Source organism: Rhinichthys klamathensis, unplaced genomic scaffold (assembly GCF_029890125.1).
Source record: "Rhinichthys klamathensis goyatoka isolate OS25496 unplaced genomic scaffold, OSU_Roscu_1.1 h1tg000769l_1, whole genome shotgun sequence".
NCBI classification, from domain to species: domain Eukaryota; kingdom Metazoa; phylum Chordata; class Actinopteri; order Cypriniformes; family Leuciscidae; genus Rhinichthys; species Rhinichthys klamathensis.
In genome coordinates this window covers 226659-242500 of record NW_026607169.1, presented here as the reverse complement: position 1 = coordinate 242500, position 15842 = coordinate 226659, and the positions used below count along the sequence as shown (strand labels likewise).

General features: G+C 45.0%; 1 protein-coding gene across 2 annotated transcripts in view; it reads right to left on the bottom strand.

Annotated features, from left to right (window-relative positions):
* zgc:158270 (uncharacterized protein LOC791213 homolog) overlaps positions 1–15842 on the bottom strand; it is a 39371-nt gene that overhangs the window by 4828 nt on the left and 18701 nt on the right. For both annotated transcript variants that reach the window (XM_056243028.1, XM_056243029.1), the window contains exons 6-10: positions 14960–15016; positions 13315–13407; positions 11027–11165; positions 4987–5114; positions 4531–4587 (exon numbers count right to left, since the gene is read on the bottom strand). In XM_056243028.1, the coding sequence (XP_056099003.1) occupies positions 4531–4587; positions 4987–5114; positions 11027–11165; positions 13315–13407; positions 14960–15016 (474 nt within the window). The remainder of the gene's footprint in view (positions 1–4530; positions 4588–4986; positions 5115–11026; positions 11166–13314; positions 13408–14959; positions 15017–15842) is intronic.

Here is a 15842-nt window from a genome sequence, read left to right as displayed (position 1 = left end):
ACACACCTCGCCAGTCGGGGGCACTGGTCTTCTCATTTCTAACAACTGGATATACTCAACTCTCTCTTCTCTATGCAATAACTCGTTTGAATATCATGCAATTACACTTACAACTCCCATTAGGATCCATATTGTAGTTATTTATGGCCCCCCAGGTCAACTGGGAAGCTTTGTTGAGGAGCTGGATGTGCTGCTGTCCTCTTTCCCTGAGGATGGCATCCCACTCGTAGTCTTTGGTGATTTCAACATTCATCTAGAAAAGGCGTATGCAACAGACTTCATCTCTCTCCTAGCCTCTTTCGATCTCCAACGGCTTATCACCACAGGTACTCACAAATCAGGCAACCAACTGGACCTGGTTTACACACGCAACTGCATCGCAGACAACATTTTGGTGAAACCTCTCCATGTTTCAGATCATTTCCTCATTACTTTCAATCTACAGCTCACTACCCATGCTCAACCAACCCCCCTACCAGTTACTTTCAGACGAAACCTGCGCTCACTTTCTCCATCCCATCTTTCCTCTGCTGTGTCATCTTCACTTCCCTCACAATTCTCATCTCTAGATGTGAATACCGCAACAGATACTTTATGCTACACTTTAACTTCTTCTTTAGACTATATCTGCCCTCTCTCCTCTAGGCCAGCACGCACCACTCCCTCTAACCCCTGGTTATCTGAGGTTCTTCGTGAACACCGGACCGAACTCAGGGCAGCGGAGAGGAAATGGCGCAAATCAAAAGACACGTCTGACCTGAGTAGGTATCAATCTCTGCTCTCTGCCTTTTCTGCTGATGTTCACGCTGCAAAATCTTCATATTTCCACAGCAAGATCAACAGCGCCTCTAACACACGAACACTGTTCAAGACATTCAATTCTCTCCTCTGTCCACCTCCACCATCACCCACCTCCTCGCTAACTGCTGATGATTTTGCTAACTTCTTCACTAACAAAACTACAACTATCAGCAGTCAGTTCTCAACTCCACACACACAGGAACCCAAACCATCCTCTCCCACTACCAGAAACCTTCTCTTTACCTTCTCTCCGCTAACCGAGGAAGAAGTATCTAAACTTCTCCTCTCCAGTCATCCTACCACCTGCCCTCTAGACCCCATCTCTCCCACACTTCTACCAGCTCTCACACACATCATCAACTCATCCCTCCACACTGGCATTTTCCCTACAGCATTTAAGCAGGCTCGGGTAACTCCTCTGCTTAAAAAAACAACATTAGACACATTACTTTTAGAGAATTACAGACCTGTCTCTCTCCAACCATTCATTGCGAAAACACTTGAACGAGTTGCTTTCAACCAAGTATCATCTTTCCTGTCTCTGAACAACCAGCTGGATGTCAACCAATCTGGCTTCAAGAAAGGCCATTCAACTGAGACTGCACTACTGTCAGTCACGGAAGCCCTGCGGATCGCAAAAGCTGCTTCCAAATCATCAGTTCTCATCCTCCTGGACCTGTCTGCTGCCTTCGACACTGTGAATCATCAGATCCTTCTGTCCGCCCTCTCATCACTGGGCATCACTGGAACTGCCCTCCACTGGTTTGAGTCCTATCTCACAGGTAGGTCCTTCAGGGTCACATGGAGAGGTGAGGTATCCAAAGCACATCAACTGAACACAGGGGTTCCCCAGGGTTCAGTTCTCGGACCGCTCCTCTTCTCCATTTACACCACATCATTGGGATCCATCATACAGGCACATGGTTTCTCTTACCATTGCTATGCTGATGACACACAGCTCCACCTCTCATTTCAACCAGATGATCCCACAGTAGCTGCACTGTGGGATCCTCAAGCTGTCTGGCGGACATCTCGGCATGGATGAAGGAACATCACCTGCAGCTCAACCTGGCAAAGACTGAGCTTCTCGTCCTCCCTGCCAATCCGTCTCTACAGCACGACCTCACTATCCAGCTAGATTCTTCCTCAATCACCCCATCAAGGTCAGTCAGAAATCTTGGAGTAATCTTTGATGATCAGCTGACCTTCACAGACCGCATTACAAAGACAGCTCGATCATGCAGGTTTGCAATGTATAACATCAGGAAGATCAGGCCTTTCCTAACTGAGCATGCAACACAACTTCTCGTCCAGGCCCTGGTCATTTCTAGGCTTGATTACTGCAATGCTCTTCTGGCTGGACTTCCATCATGTGTTACTAAACCTCTACAAATGATCCAGAATGCTGCAGCTCGTCTGGTCTTCAACGAGCCCAAAAGGGCCCACGTCACTCCTCTGTTCATCTCTCTGCACTGGCTACCACTCGCTGCTCGCATCAAATTCAAAGCTTTGACGCTTGCTTACAGATTGACCACAGGTTCAGCTCCGTCCTACTTTCACTCCCTACTACAAGTCTACATCCCTACCAGAAGCCTACGATCGGCCAAGGAGCGACGGCTCGTGGTGCCATCACAGCGAGGCACTAAATCACTCTCCAGAACATTCTCATTCACGGTTCCATGCTGGTGGAAGGATCTGCCCACCCTCATCCGTAATGCAGAATCCCTGACAGCATTCAAAAGACAACTGAAAACTCATCTCTTCCGTGAGTACTTAAAGTCCCACTCCGATCATATTTTGAGCTATTTTTAAACATTCCCAGTGGTCTTTAAATTTTGATTATGCCATTTTTAGCCAAAATCACAAAACCTGTGCCGTTTTCTGGGACTTCGCTTCAGCAGAGCGGCAGTAGCTCATTAGCAATTCGCCTCTGCGTTGTGGGCGGAGCCATTGGCACGGAGACGACCCTCCCCCTGCCCGTTGCTGAGAGCTCTGTCTCTCCCGCTAGCTTACACCCCCAATACTGGTGGGGCAACAGTGTTATATACACGTTAATTATTATTATCCGAAGTTAATCAAAGTTATCACCGATCACTAATCATTATTTCACTCCAAGACGTCGCGTGTGGAGACGCCCAGTGGAGTTACTACGTCACAACTCCAGTCTATTTTAGCCGGCATTTTAGCGTCTGCTACTGATTCACAGCCATTTGAATGTAGAAATACTCAGAAATACAACTTTGAGCTGATTTTTCTCAAGATATGTCCTCTAACATCAGAAAAATGCCACAAGAACATGTTAACACCTAGAAAAACATTATTTTCATCGGAGTGGGTCTTTAACATAAATAAAATAAATAAAATAAAAAAATTAAAAAAATTATTCTCTTTTAAATCTTTCCTTCCCTTTTAAATCTTCCCTTGTCTGGCTTTTGCTACTCTGAGCAATGCCTGAACTTTGTATTTTGAGCACTTCTTGCGTCGGTCTTCCCTCTTCACGATGACTCGCTTGCTTTAGTCCTCAGATGTAAGTCGCTTTGGATAAAAGCGTCTGCTAAATGACTAAATGTAAATGTACACTACCGTTCAAAAGTTTGGGGTCAGTGAGAATTTTATTTTTATTTTTTGGAGGAAAGAAATCAATACTTAATTTGATCGAAAGTGACAGTAAAGACATTTATAATGTTTCAAAAGATTCTATTTCAAACAAATGCTGTTTTTTTGAACTTCCTATTCATCAATCCAAAAAAAAAAAAAAAAAACTGAACAACTGACAGACCAACAACTGTTTCAACATTGATAATAATAATAAATGTTTCTTGAGCATCAAACCCTCATATTATACTGATTTGTGAAGGATCATTTGACACTGAAGACACTGACACTGGTGATGCTGAAAATTCAGCTTTGATCACAGGAATAAATTACACTTTACTATATATTCACACAGAAAACAGCTGATTTACACTGGAATAATATTTAATACTATAACTGATTTTCGTTGTTTTTTTAATTAAATAAGCGCAGCCATGGTTAGCAGAAGAGAATTCTTTTAAAAGTATTTAAAATCGTACCGACCCCAAACTTTTGAACGGTAGTGTAAATGTAAACTAGAATAATAAATACAAAATAAATAAATAATTAATACACAAAAATGTACAATTAATTGATAAAATATATAATATAACTGCCGTAGAAAGTTTACTAGGGGGAAACTTCAAAATAAATAAAAATAAACAACTGAAAGAATAATACATTAAAATGAATAAAATAAATGCACAAAAATAAATGGATAAATTATGTAACATAACAGAAATAACTACGTGAAAATGTAAGATGTTTAGTGCTTATCTGCCTTATAAAGTTTACAGGAAATAAATAAAATAAAAATAGAATACTACTTTAATAAGATAAATTATTAAATACAAAAATAAGATAATTTGATAAAATGTACAATTTACCAAAATAAAAAAAGACTGGAAATTAAAAAATGTTTAGTGCTTTTGACAAATACAAAAAAATAAATAATAAATGCATAAAAAAACTAAATAAATTGACAAAATATACAACATAACAGGAATGTTTAGTGCTTTTGACATTTGCCTTACATTTAATGGGGGGAAAAATAAATAAAAATAAACAAATAAAATAATACATAAAATTTTAAAAAAAAAATGCAATTGACTAAATCATGACTGTGGCAGAGCAGTATTCTGTGCGCGTCTGTACCTGTAACATGGACTTGGGGTGCGGCAGCTCCTCGCCCTGATAGATCTTCATGTAGGCCTGAGACAGAAACACACGGTCAGTCCCAGCAAACATCAGATACCCGTTTCCCACCAAAGCATCTTGAGAGCCGGTTCGGAGCCGGTGTCTACTCGCGAAACAGTTCTGTGTGTTTCGACAGCCAAAGAACCGGTTCTCGGCCAGGAAGATTGGTTCCAAAGCGGCACCAACTCTTTGCTGGACTAGAACCGGGGGTTACTGTCACCAACAGCACGACGGGAACGGGAAAGCTGAGACGTATGGCGACGTAACAACGTCGTTCGCTGGGCTCTCTAGTCAGTGGAAAAACAAACAGGTTCTGAAAAGGTTCGCAAGTTGAACCAGCACCAGTTCCGAACCAGTTCTTTTTTGGTGGAAGCGAGGTATGAGTGACGGAGACCGGCTGGGAAACACTCTTACTCTGAAATACTGGAGGAGATCTCGACACGTGACTTTAGAGCCGCTGATCTCCTTCTCCATTAGGGTCTCTGGAGCCAACAGCAGCGGAACCAGATTCACCAGCTCTCTCTTGAACTCGTCATCGATGTCTACACACACACACACACACACACACACACACAAAGCTCATTTATTGAACAGTTTGGTCCATGCACTAATATTTAGAGAGAGAGAGAGTGTGTGTGTGTGTGTGTGTGTGTGTTAGGGCTGCACGATTAATCAAATTTTAATCACGATCACGATTTTGGCTTCCCACGATCAAATTCGCGCGATATTTAAAATGTCTCATTCCGTTCACAGAACGCTCGCTCCGTAGCAAAGTTTTTTTTTTTTTTTTTTTTTTTTTTGCAAAGCCAATCTAGCGCTCTGTAAACCACTATCTGAGAGAGTGCGCGAGAGAGGCCGAGTGTCTGCGCGCGAGCGACAGTGCACGAGAGAGACTGAGTGTCCAAGTGCGCGCTCGAAAGTGCGCGCTCGATACCGAGTGTGTCTGCGTGCGAGCGCCAGCGCGCGAGAGATACCGATTGTGTCTGCGCGCGAGAGAGACCGAGTGACAGTGCGCGTGAGCGACCGAGTGTCAGGAGCGTGCTCGAAAGTGCGCGAGAGATACCGAGTGTGTCTGCGCGCGAGAGAGACCGAGTGACAGTGTGCGTGAGCGACCGAGTGTCAGGAGCGTGCTCGAAAGTGCGCGAGAGATACCGAGTGTCCAAGTGCGCGCTCGAAAGTGCGCGAGAGATACCGATTGTGTCTGCGCGTGTGAGCGACCGAGTGTCCAAGTGCGCGCTCGAAAGTGCGCGAGAGATACCGAGTGTGTCTGCGCGCGAGAGATACCGAGTGTCCAAGTGCGCGCTCGAAAGTGCGCGAGAGATACCGAGTGTGTCTGCGCGCGAGAGATACCGAGTGTGTCTGCGCGCGAGAGATACCGAGTGTGTCTGCGCGCGAGAGATACCGAGTGTGTCTGCGCGCGAGAGATACCGAGTGTGTCTGCGCGCGAGAGATACCGAGTGTGTCTGCGCGCGAGAGATACCGATTGTGTCTGCGCGCGTGAGCGACCGAGTGTCCAAGTGCGCGCTCGAAAGTGCGCGAGAGATACCGAGTGTGTCTGCGCGCGAGAGATACCGAGTGTCCAAGTGCGCGCTCGAAAGTGCGCGAGAGATACCGAGTGTGTCTGCGCGCGAGAGATACCGAGTGTGTCTGCGCGCGAGAGATACCGAGTGTGTCTGCGCGCGAGAGATACCGAGTGTGTCTGCGCGCGAGAGATACCGAGTGTGTCTGCGCGCGAGAGATACCGAGTGTGTCTGCGCGCGAGAGATACCGAGTGTGTCTGCGCGCGAGAGATACCGAGTGTGTCTGCGCGCGAGAGATACCGAGTGTGTCTGCGCGCGAGAGATACCGAGTGTGTCTGCGCGCGAGAGATACCGAGTGTGTCTGCGCGCGAGAGATACCGATTGTGTCTGCGCGCGAGAGATACCGATTGTGTCTGCGCGCAGTGAGCGACCGAGTGTCCAAGTGCGCGCTCGAAAGTGCGCGAGAGATACCGAGTGTGTCTGCGCGCGAGAGATACCGAGTGTGTCTGCGCGCGAGAGATACCGAGTGTGTCTGCGCGCGAGAGATACCGAGTGTGTCTGCGCGCGAGAGATACCGAGTGTGTCTGCGCGCGAGAGATACCGAGTGTGTCTGCGCGCGAGAGATACCGAGTGTGTCTGCGCGCGAGAGATACCGAGTGTGTCTGCGCGCGAGAGATACCGAGTGTGTCTGCGCGCGAGAGATACCGAGTGTGTCTGCGCGCGAGAGATACCGAGTGTGTCTGCGCGCGAGAGATACCGAGTGTGTCTGCGCGCGAGATACCGAGTGTGTCTGCGCGCGAGAGATACCGAGTGTGTCTGCGCGCGAGAGATACCGAGTGTGTCTGCGCGCGAGAGATACCGAGTGTGTCTGCGCTCGAGAGATACCGAGTGTGTCTGCGCGCGAGAGATACCGAGTGTGTCTGCGCGCGAGAGATACCGAGTGTGTCTGCGCGCGAGAGATACCGAGTGTGTCTGCGCGCGAGAGATACCGAGTGTGTCTGCGCTCGAGAGATACCGAGTGTGTCTGCGCGCGAGAGATACCGAGTGTGTCTGCGCGCCAGAGATACCGAGTGTGTCTGCGCGCGAGAGATACCGAGTGTGTCTGCGCGCGAGAGATACCGAGTGTGTCTGCGCGCGAGAGATACCGAGTGTGTCTGCGCGCCAGAGATACCGAGTGTGTCTGCGCGCCAGAGATACCGAGTGTGTCTGCGCGCCAGAGATACCGAGTGTGTCTGCGCGCCAGAGATACCGAGTGTGTCTGCGCGCGAGAGATACCGAGTGTGTCTGCGCGCGAGAGATACCGAGTGTGTCTGCGCGCGAGAGATACCGAGTGTGTCTGCGCGCGAGAGATACCGAGTGTGTCTGCGCGCGAGAGAGACCGAGTGACAGTGCGCGTGAGAGACCGTCGTGTGAGCATTAGTAAATTGGTACATACTAATATATAATTACTATATAAGAGGCATGTGGAAGTTCGATTAATGGACTCCAATAATCATAGCCTACTACAAACGTCTTGTTTTGAACTATTGTTTAATAAATAGAAATAATTCGAGCACATAAACGTTCATATGGAGGGTTAAATAGATTCAAGTTATGCAGTAAGACTTCACAACTAATCACTGACACTGTACCACAACATTTTACATTTCTTAAGCGTCAAATAACAATGACTCTGAAATTCATCCATTAACCGAACTTCCATAGTGTAGTTCTGCCTTGAAATGTTCTCATTTGGTTACATTCTGTTATGGAATATTTGGTTTTTATTGATTGTATATTTTGCACGTTTTATTCACATCCATTATGCAGGTACAATGCAAGTTTACATTTTGCTTCCTAAAATAGATTTACACAATGTAAAATAGTGCCCTGTTGAAGTTTTGCTACATTTTCTTTATTGTTTTATTTATTTTTATTTATTCTTTAAGGAGATGCACTGAATTTTGGTGAATAAGAGGACCTATTTTATTTTGATGCACATAGTTGTACATTAGCAGGAATAGCACAATATGGACGTGAAAGCAGTTATAATTAGCCTATGTGACAATACAATTTGTTTTGGTTAAAATCAACAAATAATCGTGATAATTAATCGTGATCTCAATATTGATCAAAATAATCGTGATTATCATTTTGGCCCAAATCGTGCAGCCCTAGTGTGTGTGTGTGTGTGTGTTTTTGTCTGCGCCACACGGGGAATACAGGAGTCGTGTGTGTGTGTGTGTGTGTGTGTGTGTGTGTGTGTGTGTGTGTGTGTGTGTGTGTGTGTGTGTGTGTGTGTGTGTGTGAGAGTGAGTGAGTGAGTGAGTGAGTGAGAGAGAGAGAGAGAGAGAGAGAGAGAGAGAGAGAGAGAGAGAGAGAGAGAGAGAGAGAGAGAGAGAGAGAGAGAGAGAGAGAGAGAGAGAGAGAGAGTGAGTACTTCCATTTCAGTGATCAATACTTATTTGGGCCATCAATGGATTTAAACATGATCAAACATCATCACACAGATGTGAAGACTAGGGCTCTATGACTTCATAAAAATGCAAATGTACTGTACAACACAGAATCTCATGGAATTTGGCTAAATTTGGATGAATTAATCATAAGTAGGGCTGTCAAAAAATGATCTGAAATTGTGTCTGTGAATATTAAACCACTCGACTGCACTGAAATATAAAGCCAACCTGCCAATATTAAAGTTGAAGAAATTATGACAGCAATATATCACAGTATATAATAATAATAATAATAAAATACCACACATTTTCATCCAATGACAATCTTTTATGCTATTTTAAAAGCTCTAGGCCTGCCTTTGACTAAAGATTTTTCTAGTTGACTAGTAGCCGTTCATTTAAGCAATTAGTCGACTAATCACGAGTTTATATTATTAAGCCATAAATCATAACAACGAGCCTTTAATTGCCTATACATTAATGGCCTAATCAGCGCTCAAACACACGCATAAAGCCAGAGCACACAGCAAATGTAATAATCATGAGTGTGTCGTGAAAAAATCAGAAGGAGACCGTCTAAACATTTTAATTATTTATTGATTAAGTTTTCTGTGTTTTGGGTTGGGGGAAAATTTGATTATTAGATGCATCATGATTCTGTCAAATGTAACCTTACAGTTGACTTGCCAAATCACTTCCATTTGTTTTATTAAAGGGATACTTCACCTCTGGAAAGATGAATGTGTATTTAAAATGCGTCATCGGAGGATTTTTTCCAGACAAAAAATACATAAATCTCTCGTCTCAAGCACGGTAATTCGAAAACACTACAGGTTTTCTACTAATACAAAGCTTAATGCTAAATCCTGAAGTATCCCTTTAATAAAATATATAGGCTTTATGCCGAGTGTCACGTGACCAAACCGGAAAACGGGTCTCATTGCATCCGCTTGTCAGAGAAAGTGTTAACGGCCGTAAGAACTAACTACGATATCTATGGATTTTTAAGGTAATCAGCTAACCTACTAAGTTCACTTTGTTATTGGTGTTTTATGCTATTTAAATATCTAAACGTTAGTGTGAAGAAGAAAAATTAAAAAACTTTTAAATATCATCCTGCACATGCGAGGGACATTGGTTATGCTCATGTTTGCTTGCTCCTTTTAAGTTATCTTGAGTAAAACCGCAAAAAATTTCATGAAGCACATACAAAAGACCTGAATCGGAAGCGATGTGATCTGTTTTCCGGCTTGGTCACGTGACGCTCGGCATAAAGCCTATTGGAAGTAAATTCTTTATGGGTCAATATAAATACTTTGCTTTAAAAGTACCAAATAGTCTCACACACACACAAAAAAAGATGTATAGATAATAGAGATGCACCGATTGATCGGCTGGTGACCGGAATTGGCCGATTTTCACGTGATCGGCCATGATCGGCGACCGGCCGGTCAGTCTGACATATGCCGATTTTATGCACTCGGGCGGCGCATGATTAACATCGCGCAACATCACACGTGCACACGGAACGCACATGTAGGAAACCTCGTGAATTACGGCCGTTTCACACCGCAAACGTGAGCAGCGCGTATTATTCCCGGCGTGCATGTAAATCACTGAGTGCATTCACACCGGGAGCAGGAGCCGCGCGTGAGCGTCGAGCAGGAGCAGCGGTGAAGCGCGGGTGTCGGCGCAGAGTCTATTTCTGCTGCGCTGCTCACGCTCAATTAAAGTGAAAGCACACTTTTGATGGACAAGATTCACACAAAAGTGCCCAAAATGCACAGAATTTGCATGTCTGGTGTGTTTTAACAAGAACTGGAGTATATGTCAGAAAAGAAAATGAAATTTCTTTTTGAAATGAACATTTTTTTAGTTGGATATTGGATGTGAAAAGGAGGAAATGGTTCATCCATAACACTGCACTTTAGATGTGTGAATTTCCCACACCAGGAGTAATTTATATAGTCCTATTTTATAGCGATTACTGTTCAAAAATGTTCTATGCAAATTGTAAAATGTTCTACAAAAGAAAAGAGAGAAAATAAATATTTGTGTGTGCTGTAAAGTGGTTAGAAAAAATGAAATCGGCTAAAATCGGTATCGGCAGGTCAAACTCTGAAAAATCGGAAATCGGCCTAGAAAATTGTAATCGGTGCATCTCTGATAGATAATAGTTTTAGCATCGCAGCCCTTTGAATCCGATCGAATCGAATGGTGCCTAGAGATTCCCAGCCCTAAATAAAATGTCCAACCAAACCTCTTCTGGTCAACAAACGGTTAGTCGACGGTTAGAGGTCAGCCCTAAAAGGCTCTTAATGTTGTTTTGGAGTCTCGTAAAACAGGTTTACATGCATCAAAGGTCAAAAAACACTAACTTTCTCAATTCAGGACTCGACAGTGCGAGTGTTTCACTCACATTTGTGACTAAAATGAGATGTGTGCGAACTGTAAAATCTATTTAGGAGCAAGTGTGTGAATAATCCAGGCTCTCACCTCGTAGCCGGCCGTCGAAGTGCGGGTTTGTGGCCACTTTGAGTCCGGGGTGTGGCAGAAGAAAGCAGCTGATGTTGGAGAAGCACGAGTGGATGTGTTTCCTCACGTTCTGGAGCTCCTCGTGTTGATTCGGTTTCACCTGAGAATCACAGCGTAATTCAAGCACATGTGATCGAGTTCTCAAGCCTTCTGACTCTAGAACTGCCACTGCACAACAGGTATGACTAGGGCTGTCACTTTGTTGAGACATTAGTGTTCATTGAATCAATTGTAAACTCGATTTTCCATGTCTAAAGACGTTTCCATTTTCAACACCAAATACAGGCAAATCCACGGACACCTAACAGGCATTAGGACGAGCGTAAAGAGGGCGCTTGCGACGCACAAGTCAGCAATATTCCTGATGATTTATTGGCGTGAAGTTTCGTCACAATGACAAACAGGAGCGCAACATTCAGGGATTGAGATTAACACCCTCGACCCGCCAAATGCGGGTACAAATGAACTGTGGCGGGAAACGCTGTCAAATCACGAGCCAATCTGGCGTTTCTGTGTTTACTCACTTTCTTTGCTGGGGAAGTTCGTGTAAGACAAATCTGCGCGGATTTAGCGCAAATACGCAACTCGTGATCCTCATGATATATTAAATGCTGCGTATTGCAGAATCTGTGCATTTCTGGCTCACTTGAACACACACCCAAACACACACACACACACGTCACTACGCAACAAATTCGCGCTAGTTCACCTGCATTGAAGTAATAGCGAATATTAAAAAGCATTTGGTGAACAGAAAAGACATTGTTATTTCCCAGCATCCTACATGTTCTGTGTGCTGTATTGATCTGTCCACCTAAAACACATTTTTGGTTTATAAAAAATAAAAATAAAAAAAGGCCGTTAAAATCGATTCCCTATTTTCGTTTTCGAAACTTGTGTTGGTTGGTCCGATCGATTGTGCAATCGATTTTCGAACGTAAAGTGACAGCCCTAGTTATGAATAAGCTGAATGTTTTATTGGTGACACTTTACAATAAGGATCATTAGTTAATGTATTAACTAACACGAACTAACCATGAGCAATACATTTGTTACTGTTTTTATTAATCTTTGTTAATGTTAGTTAATAAAAATCCAGCTGTTCACTGTTTGTTCATGTTAGTTCACAGTGCATTAACTAATGTTAACAAGATTTTAATAAAGTATTAGTAAATGTTGAGATTAACAAAGATTAATAAATGCTGTATACGTGCAGTTCATTATTAGTTAATGTAGTTAACTAATGTCAACCAACGAACCTTATTGTAAAGTGTTACCGTTTTATCGATATCAAATTATTTAACGGTTTATTAAACATTAAATTAATTAATTTTGTGATTACAGGAATTATGTTGTGTATTCCAGATCAGGATTATTATTATTAACCAAATTATTTAAATACAATTCTGTTAATTGAAATAAGGCTGAAACAAAATAAAAGATAAATATAAGCTGAACGAAAATGAGAAATGTTGAAGTTTAAGTTGAAGCACAACAATTATTAACTGAAAATAAATAAAAACAAACTAAATCTTAAATAAAAAAATAAAATAGCTAATATAATAAGAGCACATAACGAAATGACTAGAACTAATTAAGATGAAAACTAAAAATAAAAGCTTATATTAATAATATTAATAAAACTGTTCTAGAAATGTGTTTTCTTCAATAAAAAAACATTTAGTTATTGAGGGAAAATAGATGTAAAGTGTTAAATGTCAGTAATTATGACAAAGCGGCTTGTTTTAAAACTTTTTTTTACTGATATACTGTTATTATTAATATATTAACAAAAATTAATTTTGTGATTCCATTTTTAATTGTTTTAGCTTATTTTCATGTTTGTTTTGTCTTTTTTCAATCATTTTAATTCATCTTGAGAGCCGGTGAATGTGATTTCATCAAGTACAACATCTTAGTTGATCCTGGAACAACATTCAATCAACCAATCAGATTTGACAAGTTAATGTCAAGTTTAGGCTTACAACCAGGGTTAGGTGCTTCTACATCAGTGTTATCATTTCCCCATAAGTCATGGGTAGTGTTAGAGAAAGGAAAGGGTTCGGACAGGAACGCAACAAAATATGTCGGTCTTGACTTGGGGGGCGTATGTCAATACAATGAAAATATGCCAGGAACATGTCCTGACTTGGCAAAATCACAGTGACCGTTAAGAACCAGTGCTCTGTGTGACACGAACAAGAGAAACCGGTTTCCTACAGCATCATGTGACCTGTCATGTGACCCACCTGCAGCCTCTTCTCCAGGAACGCATTTCCTCCATCCAGACCATAAGCGTGTTCGTACGGGTAACTCCAGTCTCGGATGAGAAACATCAGGGACTGCACGCAAACACACACAGAGTTACTGCAGAGATCTCACACACTCTCTCTCTCGCGTGTACACTCTCGGTCACGCGCACACACACTCTCTGTCACACACTCTCACCCACTCTCGCGCGCTCACCCACTCTCGCGCACGCTCACCCACTCTCGCGCACGCTCACCCACTCTCGCGCACGCTCACCCTCGCGCACGCTCACTCTCGCACGGTCACCCTCGCACGCTCACCCACTCTCGCGCGCGCTCACCCACTCTCGCGCACGCTCACCCTCGCGCACGCTCACTCTCGCACGGTCACCCTCGCACGCTCACCCACTCTCGCGCACGCTCACCCTCGCGCACGCTCACTCTCGCACGGTCACCCTCGCGCACGCTCACCCACTCTCGCGCACGCTCACCCACTCTCGCGCACGCTCACCCTCGCGCACGCTCACTCTCGCACGGTCACCCTCGCACGCTCACCCACTCTCGCGCGCGCTCACCCACTCTCGCGCGCGCTCACCCACTCTCGCGCACGCTCACTCTCGCACGGTCACCCTCGCACGCTCACCCACTCTCGCGCACGCTCACCCACTCTCGCGCACGCTCACCCTCGCGCACGCTCACTCTCGCACGGTCACCCTCGCGCACGCTCACCCACTCTCGCGCACGCTCACCCACTCTCGCGCACGCTCACCCACTCTCGCGCACGCTCACTCTCGCACGGTCACCCTCGCACGCTCACCCACTCTCGCGCGCGCTCACCCACTCTCGCGCGCGCTCACCCACTCTCGCGCGCGCTCACCCACTCTCGCGCGCGCTCACCCTCGCGCACGCTCACCCTCGCGCACGCTCACTCTCGCACGGTCACCCTCGCGCACGCTCACCCACTCTCGCGCGCGCTCACCCACTCTCGCGCACGCTCACCCACTCTCGCGCACGCTCACCCACTCTCGCGCACGCTCACTCTCGCACGGTCACCCTCGCACGCTCACCCACTCTCGCGCACGCTCACCCTCGCGCACGCTCACCCTCGCGCACGCTCACCCTCGCGCACGCTCACCCACTCTCGCGCGCGCTCACCCACTCTCGCGCGCGCTCACCCACTCTCGCGCACGCTCACTCTCGCACGGTCACCCTCGCACGCTCACCCACTCTCGCGCGCGCTCACCCACTCTCGCGCGCGCTCACCCACTCTCGCGCACGCTCACCCTCGCGCACGCTCACCCTCGCGCACGCTCACTCTCGCACGGTCACCCTCGCGCACGCTCACCCACTCTCGCGCGCGCTCACCCACTCTCGCGCACGCTCACCCACTCTCGCGCACGCTCACTCTCGCACGGTCACCCTCGCACGCTCACCCACTCTCGCGCGCGCTCACCCACTCTCGCGCGCGCTCACCCACTCTCGCGCGCGCTCACCCACTCTCGCGCGCGCTCACCCACTCTCGCGCGCGCTCACCCTCGCGCACGCTCACCCTCGCGCACGCTCACCCTCGCGCACGCTCACCCTCGCGCACGCTCACTCTCGCACGCTCACTCTCTCAGCGTGTGTGCTCACACACACACAGTACCTGGAAGGGTTTCTGGTAGATCTCCTCCATGGCCAGTCGGCCATACTCTGTGAAGAGCTGGAAAAAAAAAGATTAAAAAGCAAAAACACATTATAATACAGAAGCACACTTTAACATGTATAATCCTGCAACATGACGACATCTCAAAGGATTCATGATACAGTGAGACGTACTAAACCTGTTAACCGTCAGCCCCCGTTTTCATCATAGATATGAACTTAAGCGATTGTAATTCTTGAATGCTTTGAAATATAGACCTCTTTTAATAGAAGACAGACCCAGCAGACTATTGCACAATAGTTTCGTTTGTGGATCAAGTTTATTGGATGTTGATTTGTGTAAACGTAGATACTGTCTTGCAAGAAAAATTTCAGACTTGTCTGAGAATAAAGTATTATATCATAATCATAATTCTCGTAAAGACACCTTTAAAAAGAAAAGACGCCAAAGACGTCCATCTGACGTATGAACCTAGACGAAGAATGAAACGGCACAGAAAACATCCTATACTGTTTATTATTAGTACTATTTAATGTAACAAACAGATTTAGAGCATTAAAACGAGTCTAAATGCAACGTTCCAGAGCATGTAGAGCCACAAGACCAACTTAAATGTTAAAATAATCCACTAATGATAATTTATTTTGACTTATTTTTATTCTTTATGTTTTAATTCTGTCATTTTCATTGGTTTTTCAGATGTTTAATTATGTTTTAAGTTTGCTCTTTATTTGTTGTACAGCACTTTGGTTTTAACATTTTTTTTTAAACGTGCTTCATAAATTAATTAACCAAACTAAAAAAAAAATATCTGTGAAGAATAAATCATGTTGGGCACGTCTATTTGATATTTACCATTCAACACAATGACTTTCAGCCGTTT